The sequence below is a fragment of the Rousettus aegyptiacus genome, unplaced genomic scaffold (genome assembly GCF_014176215.1).
Source record: "Rousettus aegyptiacus isolate mRouAeg1 unplaced genomic scaffold, mRouAeg1.p scaffold_m13_p_5, whole genome shotgun sequence".
NCBI lineage: Eukaryota > Metazoa > Chordata > Mammalia > Chiroptera > Pteropodidae > Rousettus > Rousettus aegyptiacus.
In genome coordinates, this window is record NW_023416308.1 from 17,083,422 (window position 1) to 17,100,554 (window position 17,133).

General features: G+C 48.1%; 1 protein-coding gene across 1 annotated transcript; it reads left to right on the forward strand.

Annotated features, from left to right (window-relative positions):
- Positions 1-2,630: 2,630 nt before the first annotated feature.
- On the forward strand, positions 2,631-16,336 carry NIPSNAP1 (nipsnap homolog 1). The gene is made up of 10 exons (XM_016164340.2): positions 2,631-2,772; positions 8,592-8,719; positions 8,911-8,956; positions 9,202-9,296; positions 11,515-11,585; positions 11,731-11,871; positions 12,171-12,202; positions 12,579-12,673; positions 13,784-13,867; positions 15,150-16,336. The coding sequence occupies exons 1-10, from the start codon at positions 2,675-2,677 to the stop codon at positions 15,212-15,214; spliced, it is 855 nt and encodes a 284-aa protein (XP_016019826.2). The 5' UTR covers positions 2,631-2,674; the 3' UTR covers positions 15,215-16,336.
- Positions 16,337-17,133: the final 797 nt, after the last annotated feature.

Sequence of the window (17,133 nt, forward strand, 5' to 3'; positions counted from 1 at the left end):
AACTAACCACCCACTCATGAATTCCTGACCCATTTGGAACCGTGTGAAATAATAAATGTTAATTGTTTCAAGCTGCTAAATTTTGGGATAATTTGTTCTACAGTAATTGGAAATGGTCTAATTCCTTATTTGTGAAGCTGTTGTCCAACATTTATCTGGTTTGCTGCCCGGCATACACAGTCCATGGGGCAGGAACCCACTCATACCAACTGCTCTGTTAACTGGTATTGCATACCGCTGAGTGCCACAAAGAGAGTCCCCTGCCCTACTCTTTCAAGTAGGGTAAATGGAGTTAGTTAAGCAACAAAATACTCTGGGGTAGAGTGGGTGTGTGTCCTGGGGAGAAGGATAGGGCCACAATTAGGATACCAAATCTCCTGATTTCCCAGAGACAGAGGGATTTCCTGGGAAGGGGGACTTTCAGTGCTAAACCGAAACAGTCTGGGGTAAACTGGAATGGGCTGGTCACCCTAGCAGGGGTAGGGGTGGGGTTCTCAAAGCTTCACTTGCAGTGAGCTGCCATACTATGGTTAATATGGCATGGGGAGGGAGACCCATTGCTCATCTCTCTGGGTCAGGGGTAGGAGCCTGCTTCTGAACACCCTATTTGATCCTCCTGCCACACTTAAGTGAGAGGAGATGGGATAATCCTTTTTGGAAAATGCCTAAACCAGAGTGAGGATGCTGCAGGTCAACACTCATTCTTCCTGGTAGAAGCAGCCAGAAACACCAAGAATTTGGTGATGACTCTTAACCTAGACCTGGAGGCCAGGCCTCCCTCTCCATGAGTCCTAGCTTCCTATGGCTTCATTGCCAAACACCCTCTGTTACATGGCCAATGAGTTGCTACTATGCAGCCTCTGTTGGCATAACCAGTGGCAGGTCAACAAGGCTGCCCACGCCATTGTTAGAATAGTATCCCTTGTACTAAGTAAGAAGCTACCTCCACATAATTTCCACCCTTTAGTTATACTCAGCTGCACCAATTTGAAACTATTTCTTCTTGGCGATCCTTTTACATACTGTGCATACATTGCTTTCTTGGCCTAAAGTTCTCCTTGCCCTGCTCCCTTCTCTTGGCAACTCTCCTAGCTTATCCTTGAAAGCTTAGGTCCAAAGTCAGGCCTACTGTGAGGCCCAGTGAAGGTAGTCACTTCCACCTCTCCACACCTGCCACACTCAGATCCTAAGGGACAGGCAGCTCCACTGAACGACGCCAGAGGCATCTTATTTGCTGCACCTCCATCTACCCACCTGGGCTTTTCCTGAGTGGCTGTGACTGGGAATCCTATGATCACACTGACTTCCAGAATGAAGACCTCACTCCCTTTTCGGTCCCTCTGTAAATCCCAAGGAGCCACCGGACCCAGCTGTGTCTCTAACTCGTCTCTGTGCCTCTTCTTTGTTAACACAGCTCACTTCTGCCTCATGCTGCCACAGTGCCACACTGTTTTTTCATTGCATTTATTTTGATTCTGCCTGTTTTGACAATTGATTTAGGTTTTCCATCTATCATGGTGATATAGTTTCCTTTTTAAATAAGTCACACATAGAATACACATTTATTGTATCGACTTTAGAAGACATGGGGAAAAATCATAGTTTGAGTCTCATTTTCTTATAGAAGTCATCGCTGACTCTCAAAGTCTATATAGGACCTCTCTTTTTCTCTTCCTCCCCATTATAAGTCCTCATAACTCCCCATACTTCTTCATAGCCTCTGGCAAAGATATCTTTGTGTATATTTTTCACTTATTCGGTAAATATTTTATGTATCAGGAAGGAGAGGTGAGGGGAGAAAGGCCTAAGATGTCTGCTCTGGAGGGGCTCAAAGTCAGTGCTGATTTGATTTTGGTCTCCCTTTTGAGACATGTATCCCAAAAGGGCTGGGGGCTTATGCTGCCCATCTTTGGTGTTTCACAGCCTAGCACATGCGCTAGCCAGGCTGACTCAATATTTGTTGAAGGAATCACAAAATTAATGCCTGCCCTCACTCCTCCACCCCAAACATACCAGGAGGGAGACAGTCAGCAAGTAGACATTGTTTTGGGGGGTGTGCCTCCATGTGAATAGCTCCTAGGGCCCCCCGTGATGCTTACAATCCTGCTGACATCTGTGATCAGGGGTGGGGGATTGTGGGCTGAGAAGGAATTAGTGTGGAAGACAGACAAAAGATCTGAGCAGGGCGGGAGGAGGGTGTGAGGTCCCAGGAAGCCCAGACAGAGATGGTAAAGGGGGATAGAAAGAGAAAGGGAGATGATGGAAAGCATCTCTCGTTCTCCTGTCTTAAGTTGCTAGGGGGATTGTTTCTTTAATAATGTGATAAATGCTGTGGACCTACTCCTTGGAAAAATGCACAATTTCAAGGGGCTTACTGACCCCCTGTCCCTTCTCCTTGAATGCCGAGTTGGGTGTCATAGCTCAACACTCCTATTTTACCTCGGTGGACACTGAGGCCCAAAGTAGGAAAAGGCCTTGCTCAGGTCACAAAGCAAGTCAGTAGCAGAGAACCCCGACTTCTACCCAGGGTCTATAGGCATGCACCACGGCCACACCCACTCGGTGAAGTGCAGAACAAAGAGGACAAGATGGGGGCGTGGCTCACTTACGCCCCTCCTCCTCTCCTCCTCCGAGTTCAGGGGGGAGGCCTTCCTCCAACCGTCTCCGCTCCAATATGGCTGCACGACTGTGCAGCATCTCTGCAGCGACGCGGCGGCTGCTGCGGGGCCCCGAGCTCCGGGCCGGGAATGTTGCGGCTGCGGCTGTCGGGCGGTGAGAATCGGGCCAGGTTGGGGCGGGCTGCGCGGGGCGTGCAGGGGAGGGGGACAGGGTCTGGGCCTGAGGGATAGGCAGAGACTCTGGCTTGGAATCTACGCGGGGGACAAGATCTAGACCTGGGGAAGAGCTCTAGGCAAGAATGTGGGAGATAGGAAAGGTATGCACAGGGTCTTGTCCTAGTGGATACCTGGCTCAGAGCAGAGAATGAAAGATGGGGTGAATTGGAAGTGCAGGTCCTGGGCCCTGATAGTGGGAGCGGGCAGAGGGCAGGAGGAGTGGCCCATTCCCTAGGCCTTTGCGGTGGTGGTGATTGTGAGATAGCACCCACTGAGGCTTTTAGGAGAGGCAGGTTACCCTTCGGGAAGTTCTGGGGGGAAGACATAGAAAGAACAATGGAGGATTCCCAAGAGCCATGGCTGCATAGACCCTTTACTACCAACCTCGAGCAGTACAGGTGGGCCAAAAGAGTCCTGAGAATGGATGGGAATTGCCCAAGGTCACTACCCTTGAGTACTGTGGCAGCACTGGCTCTAGACCCTGGTCTTCTGACACTCTGCTCTTTGCACCACAGCTGGTGGCTTCCTTGGAGAGGGAGGCTGGCTGGGCCATGCAATCACCCTGGGTTTTTGTTTGAGCCCTGATCTGGGTGCAGGCGGGGCTTGGCCTCCCTGATTGGCCCTGGGTGGCCCCTTCCTCCTCCGTTTCCAGCGCCCTGTACTTCTCCCATCTCTACGCTTACCACCCTGTACTTGCTTGCCTGTCTCCCTGGCTAGACTGTCACCTCATTTTTCTGTTTCCCCAACCTTAGGCACAGGGCTCAGGACAAATGCTCAAGAACGTTTGCCAAGAAATGAGGACACCTGTCCCTCCACATGTGGAAAGGAAGCAGGGCTGCTCTGCCTAGCTGTTGCAAGTGTGAAGCTGTAGAATTTTAGACCTTGCCTTGAGATGTTAGAGTGCTGTGCAGTGGGGCTTTGGGGCACTTGGGCAAGAGGAGCGAGCACGTGCCCAATATTTGGGGAGAAAGCTGATATCATGGAAAGAGCCTGGAGTTTGCCTGGCACCAGCGAATCTAACTCAGCCTTTCTCGCTGGGGTGACCTTGGGTGAGTTGGTTGGCCTCTCGAAGTCTGATTCCGCATCTATAAAATGGGATTAATAAAATAGTATATATAGAATTGTTGAGAATTAAAAAGGCCATGTGCATGAGGTTGCTAGCCCCTGGTGAGCACGCAACGGATGTTGCCCCTTACTCAAGCAGTTTCTGTGTGAGCCTCTCATAATATCTGGGCTGAAAGGGCACTGGGAAGATCATCATAAGTTCCTTGTTTTCCAAATAAAGAAATCAAGACTGGGGAAGGGGCCTCACTTTCCCAAGGTTACAGAATCAATTGGTAGTAGAAACCATCCAGAGGCCACAATAGGGGCATGGGACATAGAGGCTTCTTGCTACTCTTTGCTTGGTCAGTGACCTTGGATTAGGCACTGAACCTCTGTGAGCCTCAGTTTTCTTCTCTGTAAAGTGGGGATGGTGATCCCTGCTAAGTGTGTTTTGCAGGACTGCTGTGAAGGCACTTACCAAGTGGATGAATATCAAGTACTTCAAGGATTGATTTGCTGTTACTTATGCCCTGGTTCCACTTTGGATACTAGGGACATCTACCCGCCCCCACCCCCACCTCCACCCCCACTCCACTGACCCTCGGTCAGCGCCATATCTCTTTGGAGTCACTAGAGGGGTCAGCAGCAGCCCTTCTGGCCTCTGAGGTTTGTGGGCTGTGACATTAGGTGGACCTGGATTGGATCCTCTTCACCACTGCTTAACGATCCTTGAATAAGGCATGGGACATCTCTGAGCCTCATTTTTCTCAAAAACACATTGGGAGGATTAGCTCTTAGCACATAGTAAGTGCTCAATAAACAGCATTTTTACTGTTGTACCAATAATCTCATTAACAGAACTTTAGTTCCAGTTCTTCTAGTGTGTCCTCTAAAGATACACGTCTGTAGCAATAAGCAGAAATGTGGCCCTTTCTAAAGCCAGCCAACTCAAAAAAGAAGGGTGTTTCAGAAGGTGCATAGAGCTCTTAAGCAAATAAAGCTAGAAAATTTTGGAACATTTTCATGTGGGGAGGCATCAGACTCTTGATCCCTAATGAGAGTGCAAATGTGTCATCTACTGAAAAGTTCTCATCTGGGACAAATATTGAGCAACTCTTGTTCCCAAAGCACTGTGCTATGTATCCTGGGGGGATGGAAGGATATTGGCTAGTGGCTTCTGGTGTTGGGAAGGTAAGACATATTCATATGATAATGATGAAAGGGCTAAGGGGGAACTATGTATGAGGGGTGATTTTGTGGGAGGGGCTAAACTGGACCAGCTGGGGCAGATCCTTCCCACAGATTGGACAAATTTATACTGTCTTTTTCTATGCCTAGGAGGCATTCTTAAGAGTTTAGATAACAATCTTTGGAATTTCTGGGTTGATTTACTGAGATTACATTTAAAAAAAATGCGAATGCTCTAGAGCAATGATTCTCAAATTCGAACATGCATCAGAATCCCCTGATGGGCTGGTTAAAACCCAGATTGTTAGGTCCACCCCCAGAGTTTCTATTATAGTGTTCTGGGATAGGGCCTGAGAATTTCTCAGGTGACCATAGTGCTGTGGGTCTGAGAACCGCTGGGATGGGGAATTCTGGATCTGTAGTTATCAAATTTGAAAGGGAATTAATTCTGAAAAGCCTGGCAAAGTAGATGAGAGCTCGAATCCCAAGTGGAGACATCTAGCCTTTGTTTTGTAGGCAGTGGGGAGCCATAGAAGACTTTTGAGCAGAAGAATAGCGTCACAAAAATGGTGCTTTCCAAAGATTGGTGGGCAAATTAGGAAAAATGATGAAAGAGTGGGAGCAGGGAGATCAGTTAGGAAGTCATGTGGGAACATTGATACTAGCTGCCACTATCACGTCAGGCCCTTTGTCTAAAGGCCCATCCCCTTACCTCTATTTTACAGATGAGGAATATGAGGTTCAGAGAGAGATGAACCTGAGCTGGGATTAGAAGCCGAGTTTGTCCAGAAACTGTGCTCGTCGGCACTAATTCTCCTGGCAGTGGTGGGGATAGGAAGGGCCTCTAAGCCCCATGTCCATGCTCTGAATGAAGGTCCACCTTTTTATTTCCTTTCTTCCAGCTTTTACCATTTTCCTGCAGCTCTATCTGAGCCCTCCCCTTACCCCAACTCCTTTCATTTCTGAAATGTGGACTGAGCACGCGCCATGTGCCCAGCACTGTTCCAGGCAGTGGGGAGACAGGGATACACAGGACAGACAACATCCCTGTTGCCATGAGGCTGCTTCTAGTGGGGAGACAATAAACAAGGCATAATGGAATAACCAAAAAAAAAAAAGATACAATGTGTTAGAAGGAGCTATGGGGAAATAGAGAGCAGGGTGAGAGGGCTTGGGGAGTTCACATGTAAGAGAATGCTTTGATTTCACTGAGAAAATATTTGAACTCCAGAATATGTGAGCCTAATGATTCTGGCTTCCAATTCAGACTCTGCCCTGGGATCTTGGACAGGTTCTTTCTTGGGTTTTACCTGTAGAAAAGATTTTTAGAGATAGGCTGCTCCACCCTGCTTGTTTGATGCATGAGGAAACTGAAGCTCATAGGCAGGAAAGACTAGAGAGTGTTGGGAAGACATGGGAGCCCATCAGAGCTCCTGGACCTCCTTTCTACTCCCAGCACTGCAGCCCTCAGGCTTTCACTCCAGGGCTGGCCACTTGGTTGTTTATCTTGGTCAGATGTTAATGAATTACTTGAAGTCCAGTTCTGGAGCAAAGGTCTTGGTTGACAAATCACAGGAAGTGCTCTCCTCCCTGCTACCACCCTTTCCAAGGGAGGCATCCATTGTAATTCAAACCGAAGGTCAGGTCCATCAGCTAGTGGTTTTGTTGAAAACACTTGGTTCTTCACACTATCTGCCTGGTGCTCCCCAGGTTGGTACCTGACTCAATGTGGGGACTGACTTTAGAGAAAAGAGCTGTGGGTTAGCTCTTACCTGAGCTCTGCCCCTGACTTGCTATGTGACCTTGGGCCAAGTTCCTTAAACTCCCTTATATTCTATTTTCTCATCTCAAAAATGGGGACACCAATAGTAACCCTGTAACATCATTATGTAGATCCTTTTTAGTAGGATCATGCTACAAAAAAATCAATCACAGATCCCTGGCATAGAGGACGGCCTCAGCAAGTGTTATCTGTAGCAAAGATCCCTTATTTTTGTCCAGAATATTCATAGACCACACCACTTATCTGATAATAATTATCTTTTTGGTGTTCGTTAATGAAACAAATACATGTATTATGATAGAAGGCCTGTGCACTCAGAAACACCTAAAACATTTTTCTTTTTGACTTTATATAAAGTTATAATGAAAAAAGAAAAATTTAATCACCCCCATCCTCCCCACCTTTCTCAGGTAAGCAGTATTAATGGTTTGGGACAAATTCTTACTCATCTTTCTCTACGCTCATACAAATGTATCACTACTTTAAGATGCCTTTTTATTTATTTATTTATTTATTTATTTATTTATTTATTTATTTATTTATTTTACCTCATCGGTCCCAGTGTCTGCTCCATATTTTGGGGAAAAAAATATTCAACATTTTGAATTTGCAAGACATTCTAGCCACAGAAAAGTCTCAAAAAAGGCGAGGGCTGATGGGCTCCACTACCAGATTGCCTGGCTAGAAATCATTCAGTGGGAAACCTACTTTTCAGGCTTTGCCATGAGCTGCTGGGACCTTATGTGGGGAGTACAGTTACGGTCTGGCAGGACCTGGCATCAGGTCCCTCTGCTCTGAATGAGGCACCTCATTCATTTATTTATTCATTCATTCCCATGGGGAGCAGAACCCTAGAGGTGCACAGGACATATATTTGTCAATTAAGTGTTGGGTGCACAAGTGAATGAACTTTGCCTTGCAATGCCTTTTATCCCCTCTATTTGCCAAATCAACCCTGGAGATTTGGAGACTGATCAGATCACCTCTGGAGAGCCTGCTCAGATTGCCAGAGGCTGAGTACAGGCTCATTTGCCTGGGCGCTCCCAGAGACACCTTCGGTTGTAATTGTGTTCCAAGGCTCATTTCTTCCAGTGGACTGTGACTTCCTTAGGAACAAAGCTTATTTGTCTTTGGCTCTCCATTTGTGGGGTCTGGGAAGGGGCACTGGGTAAGTGTAGTGTGAGCACTGGAGAGGATGTGAGTGCAGCATTCTCATCAGAGGGGACAGAACTTGCGAAGCAAGCACAGAGTAAAACAGCCTAGTGCGTTCAGGGAGGAACGTCACCTGGAGGGTGGGTTACACATGTGGGGGACACACAGAAGCGGGGGAGGCTGACTATATGTTGGGCTATCAAGGGCTTTGGACATCTGGCAAGGTGGGTTTGGGTTTGCTTCTTGGCAAGGGGCGGCAGTTGTGTCGCCCAAGTGGAGAACCCCTTGGAAGGGGGTGAAGTGGAGGCAGGGAGGCTGGAGAGACATAAGAGGTGCCACTGCCTCTTAGCCTCCTGAGGTTCTGCAAAGCTTTAAGAGGTAAACCGGGCAGCCAGGATCTCTGTAGAAGGGACCAGGTCTGCTCAGCTGGCTCCAATAACATGTTACGTTCTGGAGCTGCCATGGGATTCTGCGGCCCCATTCCCAGAAATGTGGGTCACCAGCTTGTGGGAGCAGGGCCGGTGAAAACAGATGGAAAGTCTGAGGCTCCTCAACCTCTGTATGTCCCTCTGAATGCTTTTGTCCTACAGCTTCTATTCCAAGGACAATGAAGGCAGCTGGTTCCGCTCCCTTTTTGTGCACAAGGTGGATCCCAGGAAGGATGCCCATTCCACCCTGCTGTCTAAGAAGGAGACTAGCAACCTCTACAAGATCCAGTGTGAGTAGCTGCTGAGCCAGCTCGCCCTCCTGGGGCCTCGGGAGGCCTGCAAAGGTCCAGTTGGGAGATGAGAGGGGCTGGGATACCCTGAGCTATCCTGGGAGCCCTGGTCCTATGGAGCTCTCCCCACCCCAGCTCCCCACAGACACACAGCTTCTGCTTCACCTCCCACTCTTTGTCCTCTATTGCAGTTCACAATGTGAAGCCCGAGTGTCTGGATGCCTACAACAGCCTGACGTGAGCAACTACCTCCATCCACCTGTTCCAGCAGCTGCTTGGGTGGGGACTATATCCCAGCCCAGTTCTCATAGAAATCCAGGGATGTAGATTTCCTCCAGAAGTCCTAAGGACATCTTGTTCAGCCTCTGCATCTTCGAGATGGGGAGACTGACACCCAGCCTTTATGCCTGAGTTGGAACCCTTAACTCAGGGACCCTAGTGGCTGGTGTGAGCCCTCTCCTCTCTCTGTGCCCCTCCCACAGGGAGGCTGTGCTGCCCAAGCTGCACCTGGATGAGGACTACCCCTGCTCGCTTGTGGGCAACTGGAACACATGGTACGGGGAGCAGGACCAGGCAGGTGAGGTGCCCTCCCCTCCAGCACCCTTGCCACCCAGCCCCGACCTCCAACACCTTTCATACCTGGTTGCCGTCCATTCCCTTTCTACAGCAGCAGTGAGTGGGGTCTTTCTAAATGCATTCCTTATCGGTTCACTCCCCTGTTCAAACACCTGCGTTGGCTCCCCTCTTGAGATGTTGCCCTTGAGATGGCCCATGAGGCTCTGTGATCCTTCCCCGCCCAGCTTCTGGCTTTATCTCACCACATTCTCCTTGCTTACTGTGCTGTCCTACTCGAGACTTTTTTCAATTCTTCAGATCTGTAGTTTTACCCTCTAGTTCCACATCATCGTTCATGCTGTTTCTTCGGTCTGAAGCAGTCTTTCTCTCTTGCTTACTCTACCTGATTCACTCCTCTACTCATTTTTTATTTTGGTATAGACATCACCTCCTCCTGGAGGCCCCCCCTGATCCCCTCTTCCTGAGCTGGATCAAGTACCTCCCCTAACTCCCCAGCCTCCAGGACTTGCCTCTTCACAACCCTGATCATGCACCCTGTAGTGTACTTGTCTGTCTCCCCATGTAGGTGCCTTGGCATTTAGATCTGCACTGTCCAGGAAAGTAGCCACTAACCACATGTAGTTATTTAAATTAGAAATTAACAAAATGAAAAATTCAGTTCCTTAGTCATACTACCCACGTTTCAAGTGCCTACTCATAGACATGTGGCTCACGGCTACCATGTTGGACAGCACAGTTATAGAACATGTCCATTGTAGTAAAAAGTACTTTTTGTGCTGATTTAGACTCTGCACACAACAGGGAGCTTCCGTTGAACACTCCCAACATTGGGGAGCTCACTACTTCATAAGCTAATCTGTCTCACCTTTTGACAGCCCTGATGATTGTATGTGTCTTTTAAACTATCTGTGATATGCAGATAGAGTGTCTTAATTATTTACTCTTTCAGTAACAGTCACTGACACATTGAAAGGCAGATAAGAGAAAAGCAAAACTTTCCTCCCTTGTCCCAGCTCTCCTCCCAAGGATAGCAAGACTTTCTTCTACAATAACTAGGTTTCTTTATTATTGTAAGGTGTATTAGTTTCCTAGGGCTGCCATGACAAAGTACCAACTGTTGGATGGCTTAAAACAACAAGAATCTATTCTGTCAAGTTCTGGAGCCCAGAAGTCTGAAATCAAGGTGTGGGCAGGGCCACACTCCCTCCAAAGGCTCTAGGGGAGAAACTTTTCTTGCCTTTTCTGGCTTCTGGTGGCTGCTGGAAATCCTTGGCATTCCTTGGCTTATAGATATGTCACTCCAATCTCTGCCTCCTGAGGCACATATCATTCTTCTGTGCGTTTCTGTCTTCACATGGTGTCCTCTCTGTGCCTGTGTCCAAATTTCCTTCTCCTATGACACCAGTCATTGATTTTAGGGCCCACCCAGTATGACCTCATCTTAGTTTGATTACATCTACAAAGATGCTATTTTCAAATAAGGTCACATTCTGACTTTCTGGGTAGGCATGAATTTGGTGGTGAGAGGAGAATGCTATTTAACTCAGTACAGAGGCTATGATAACAAATTCAAACAGTACAAGAGTTTTCAGTGAAGAGTAAGCCCTCTTCCTGCCTGTGGTCTCAGGCGTCACTTCTGTGCCCCAGGGGCATCTTCTTTCTCCTTCTCTCAGGTCTCCACTACAGATGGTGCTTAGACCAGCATCTGTGGAGATGTCTGTCTATCCCTAAACATATATGGTACCATACCGTACATGTTGTTCTGTTCTTTGATTTCTTTTTTAAATTCACTGTCTTGGAATATTCCATCTCAGCCCATCAGACCTACCCCTTACTTTTGTCTAACATATTCCTCACAGGCCTGACTTTTTGTCTGCCACTGTTCCTTGGGTACAAGTTCATATCTGATTCTTCCATTGCTATTTAAGGAAATAGATGGGAGCATTATTGTCATTTTCAAGGTGAAGACATCGAAGCCTAGAGGGGTCAGAGGCTACCTGGCAGTTCTGGAGCTCAAACCTAGGTCTTCTGGGCTTGTGTCTGGGGTCATCCCCTGCCCAACACTGCCACCCACCAAGGCAAAGGGAACTCAAAGAGTCCTGATGATACAGAGAACCAACTGGAGACTACCCCTTTACATGCACACTTAGGCAATCTTGGCATAAGCAGGTCAGGGGGTCCTAGCAGCTTCCTGACCTGTACCTCTCACCCCTCAACAGTGCACCTGTGGCGATTCTCAGGTGGCTATCCAGCCCTCATGGACTGTATGAACAAGCTCAAAAACAACAAGGTATGTCAGTGTCCATTCAGCAAATCTTCTGGATATTGGTTCCAGCCCAGCCCTGTGCTGAGGCTGCCTCTGCCACCCCATGGGGCACACTGCCAGGACTGGGGGTCTTCTCTTGGCTGCCATGCCCAGACTGCCATTCCTGCAGGAGTACCTGGAGTTCCGAAAGGAGCGGAGCCAGATGCTGCTGTCCAGGAGAAACCAGATGCTTCTCGAGTTCAGCTTCTGGAACGAGCCACAGCCCAGAGCAGGCCCCAACATCTATGAGCTGAGAACATACAAGCTCAAGGTACCTCTCTCCTACCGGCTCCTGCCTTCCCTGCTGCAGAGCTGCTTTACAGGTGCCCCAGGACCTAGACTGGGTGGCGGGAGGAGAAGGAGGGAGCTTCTGGCCTCTCCCTCTGGGCCCAAAACAGAGGTGTGTATGCACCTGTGCACATGTGCACACCCAGGTGCAAGTCAGGGCCTCTGAATGAGGCCAGGCAGCTCCAGGAGCTGGGGAGACACGACACTTTCTCATCTCCATCCAGCTGTGATGCTGGAAATCCAAGGGGGGCTCATTTCCATCCTTTCTCGGTTCTCTTTCAGCCAGGAACCATGATTGAGTGGGGGAACAACTGGTGAGTGGCAGTGCCAGGGGCTCAGGGTGGGATGGTTGGGGAAAACCTGCCCACCTGCACTACCAAGGCTCCTGGGGGCGGGGGCACCTTTCCCAGTACCAAAAGGCAAGGAACTCAGCAACGTCTGCCTGTCACGGATCCAGGAGAAGGATCTAATCAAGAGATGAAGATATGGAGAATTTCGAGACCTCCCCTGGACAAATACCCAGACAGCAGCTGCACCTCTGTCACCCTGTTCCCTGACCATCTCTGAGAGCCAGGAGACCTACCTCAGGCCTCTCCCTTAAGAATTGGTCAAAAAGTCAGCCCGGGGACATGTCAGGGGGCCCTTTGTCCCGGTCTTGGCCTCTGCCCCACACTCTTCTGCCATCCCCAGGGCCCGGGCCATCAAGTACCGGCAGGAGAACCAGGAGGCAGTGGGCGGCTTCTTCTCACAGATAGGGGAGCTCTACGTTGTGCACCATCTCTGGGGTAGGCTGTGGACCCTCCAGGAACTTTCTGCTAGTTCCCTTTTTCTGCTGTCACTCTGCATAGACAATGTGATTAGTGCCCTTGTGGAGCTTAATGTTCTAGTAGAGGGAGACAGCACCTCAGACGTAAACTAACAAAAAATATAATTTCAGATTATTACCAATAATAGAAATGATTAATAAAAGCATGGGAACCTACATTGGCTAGAATAGAAAAAGAAGGTCTCTCTGAAAAGGTAAAAATGTAAGCCGAGCTAAAGAATGAGAAAGAAACAGCTGTGAATGAATGACTAGGGAAGGGTGTTCCAAGTAGAGGGAACATGGGCAGGGGCTCTGCACTGGGGAAAGGCTTTCAGGGTTTTGAGGAAGGCAAAGGAGGCTGGTGTGGAGAGTGGGGAAGGGTGTGAGGAGGTCAGGCTGGGCCTTGCCAACCATGGGGATGGGTTGGGATATATTTTAAATGCAACAGGAGGCTGCTGCAGCATTTTAAGCAGCATAACATGATCTGATGTGTGTTCTGCTTCCTCTGGGTGCCATATGCTTTGCCGGGAGCACTTTGCAGGGAAGCGAGAGAGGAACTGGGGCATCAGGAGATGGTTACACTAGTTCAGGCAGTAGAGATGGTGGCCTGGCCTAAGGTGGTGGCAGCGAAGAAGCTGTAAAGGCCACAGATTAGTCTGGAGGTGGAACCAATGGGACTTTGTGGATGAACTGTATATGTGGGGCAAGAAGAGGACTCCAGAACTCCCAGACTCCCGCTTGAGCAGCTGTGCATTGCTTACTGAGACCCCAGGAGTAGGTTGGAAGGGTGTAATTTTGGCCCTCAAAAGTGTTACGTTTGAGACGCTGACATATCCAAGTGGAGATGTTAAGTGGGCACCAGATATGAGTCTGGAGCCTGAGGGAGAGTTCTAAGCTGGAAATGTAAATTTGGGAGTTGTCAACAAATGTACTGATTAGATGAGATTGTCAAAGTAGACAGTGTTTGCTAACAGTCTGAGGCGTCAGGGAAGAAGAAACAGCAGGGCAGGGTTTGGGGTGGGTGGGCCCTTTGCTGGGTACAGGGTCAGATCCCCTGTGCCCAAGGAATGAGGCAGTACCTTTCCCACAGCCTATAAAGACCTGCAGTCTCGGGAGGAGACTAGAAACGCTGCCTGGAGGAAGAGGGGCTGGGATGAAAATGTCTACTACACAGGTGAGCACCTTCTTTGGGAGCTCAGTGAAGCCCTTGGAGCTCATTTGCTAGGAGTCCTATCTGAGGATGGAATCTTATCTGCAAGGAGAGCTAGCCTCACTTGGTTACCTCCAGTGATGGATAACTCACTTTTAATTAAATGAGTTAGTGGGTTTCTATTCTGGTGGCACACTCTACATGATCTAGGGAATCCTAAGTGAGTGCTCTAGGGGATGATACAACAAAAAGAACAAGAGGACCCTGCCTCAGAGAAGTGGAGTAGCTGAGCATGCACTGTGACCTTAGGCATGGTTCTCCACCTCACTGAGGCTATTTCCTCATCTGTAGGATGGCAGTGGTGATAGTGCCTACCTCTGTGGGTTGGAGGGAGGATTCTAGGAGCTAATTTATGAAAAGTGCTTAGCCCACACTCTGGGAAAAAAGAATCATACAGCAAATTTTTTTGAGAAAGTTTTTTTGCTCAAGGTTTTTGCCACTTTGCTAGGCCCCCTGAGAACCACCTGGAGTCAGCAGATGTTGATTGAGCCCTTACTGTGTGCCTGGCACTGTGCTGGGCCAGTGGCCATAAGGCCCAGAATGAACAGGAGCCTGGCCCTGCCCTTGGGGAGCTTAGGCTTCCACACTTATCAACTACTGTGGGAAAGAATGCATCTCCTAGAGAGATGCATTCAAAGTGTGGTCCCAAAAGAGTACTATCAGCATCCTTGGAACTTTTAGAAATGCTAAATCTCAACCTCCACTGAATTCAAATCTGTGCTTTAACAAGAAGTGTAGGTAATTTATATACATAGTAAAGTTTGAATAGCTCTGAGCAGGAGGAAAGTGACCTCAAGGGTGACCTTGGGTTAATTTGCTTTAGGCTGTGGTCTCCTATTTATAAAATGAAGCTATTGGACTAAATCTGTGTTTTTCAAACCTTGGCTACTTGACCTCCTCACAACTTTTGTCCTACCAATATATTATTGCTACAATTATTTTCTTTAAATCCCCCTACTTTGTTCTTTACCTAACTTTGTCCTGAGCAGTAGTATCTGTGAGATTACTTTTTACTATTCTGGTTAATTTTTTTCACATGCACAAGAAAATAAATGTGTAATTATGAAAACATTTTTAAATGTTGCATTTTATCACCACCTAAGTCCCCTCTTCTTTCAGAGTTAGAAAGACTTCCATGGGCCATTCCAGGGGGCAGTGGGGCTTTTCCTGTTTCAGCATCCCAGGCCACTTCCCCTTCAAAATCCAATTTCAGCCCTCTCCATGACCTCTGCCTCTCTCTTCACAGTCCCTTTGGTGCGACACATGGAGTCTCGAATCATGATCCCTTTGAAGATCTCGCCTCTCCAGTGATGCTGCTGCTGACTCCATCTCCTTCCCCTTTTCCTTTAGGGCAGCCACGGACAGGGGAGCTCTCAGTCCTGCTGTCTTGGTTTTCTCTCAGATCTGGGAGGATTCTAGGGGCTAGTGCTCAGCTCAGACAAGGGGGAGCTGAAGGATGACGGAGTTCAGAGGACTCACAGCTCTACGCAGACCCTTCCTACCTTCTCCACCTATTCCTCCCCTGTGCTGGAATCGGTTTTTAATTTCTCTGAATGCAAAACAGCAACCTTTTATGTCTTCTTACATTTCCCCCTCAGATTATTCATCTCAAGGCCACCAGTCCACAATTATCGCCATGAAAACTCTCAGTTTTAGCTTTATTTGGACAAAAAGTGGTATGTCCAGTGAGTAGAGGTGGGGTGGAAAGGGTCACACCAGGCCAGGCTCTTAGGAATTCCCTGGTCTTCACTGGGCCACCCACTTCCCAGATAACCAGAACTAAGTCCCTCTTGCTGAGGAAGAACCTATAACTGCCACAACAAGTAAAGGGGGAAACCCTCAAGTTAGCAAAGTCTTTAGAAGGTCCACATTGTCCACCCAGAAAGTCCAGGAAAAGGGAGCTGGGAAGGATCTGGGGGACAAGAAACAATAGAACAGGAACAGGAACTCAGAACCAGGAATCTAGAAGGTAGAACTTAGAATTTAGAAATTGGGTTTGAACTACAGAACTTGGAATACAGAATGGGGAAGATAGAACAGAGGCGACAGAAGACCACTTGGGGAGAGATTCCTAATACAAGACAGCTTTTAACTGGAGAGAGGCTCATTTGTTTCTCTGTATATAAGTTTGAAAACTTGAATATGTAGTTCCAGCTCTTCCATGCAGGGGCTCTCCTGCCCTCTGTTTTCCTTCCTGCAGTCAAAAGATGGGCCAGGGCCTATACTCTCACCCTGCATCCCTTTTTTCCCTCTTTACCAGCTCAACTCTCATTCAACTGGGCCACTGGGTGTGTGAAGTAAGGTCAGTGATTTAGGGGGCCTCCTCAGTGACTTCCACACTTCATGAACTTCTGGGTAGCTAGAGTCTGCCTTCCTTTCAGGAAAATGTGTTCTGGAGTTGCTGATGAAAACAATTAAATGTTTACTATAAACAATTGTGTCTTTTCTTCATTGGAAACTTTGGCAGGTATCTAAGGCAGGGCCAGCTTCCCAGTTCCGACTGGCTGATTTACCAACTAGAGAGTATTGTGCTCCCTGAAAAACTGTTCACAGAGAGGGCTTCCCCTCATGGTAGAAGGAACCTCCCCGTATAACTAGGGATTCAGGACACTAGTGTTTCTACCTCCAGATAAGTAGAATTTACACCAAAAGTCCTGAATCCTGCCTGTACAATTCTACCAGGGATAGAACACACTGAAGTTTTCAAAGCTGCATAAGAGTTGTGACTCTGCCCTGAGCAAATTCAGCCTAAAATGGGAAACTACTGATACATCTGGGAGAAAAACAAATGTAATATGGAGTTAATGCCCTCCCTAACTTGCTGCCCTCACTAGCGTGGGCTGTTAAAGTGAATATGACATTGGTTAAGAATCTATCAAACGTCAAAATTAGAAACCCCCTCAAAAAAAGATTCAGGTTATAGAGGCAAATCCACAGGAGCCCAAATCTTGACACTACTACGCTCTTGTGTTATCTTTGGCTTTAGACAAATTAAACAGATAGTTAGCGGAGCGTCTTGTTGCTGGGCATTACTTTAGGCGCTGTAAAAAGAGCAAAGGAGGCACATAATAGTCTTTGCCCTTGCAACCTGTTTCCTGGTTTTAGGGGCAGTGTGAGGGTATTAGCAGCTGTGACCTGTCCTGACAACTAAGGTGCCGCCGTTTTCTTGGTCCCATGTGACCCAGCAGCAGCCTGCACCACGCAGCACCTGGCGTGACGGGCCTTGGCGC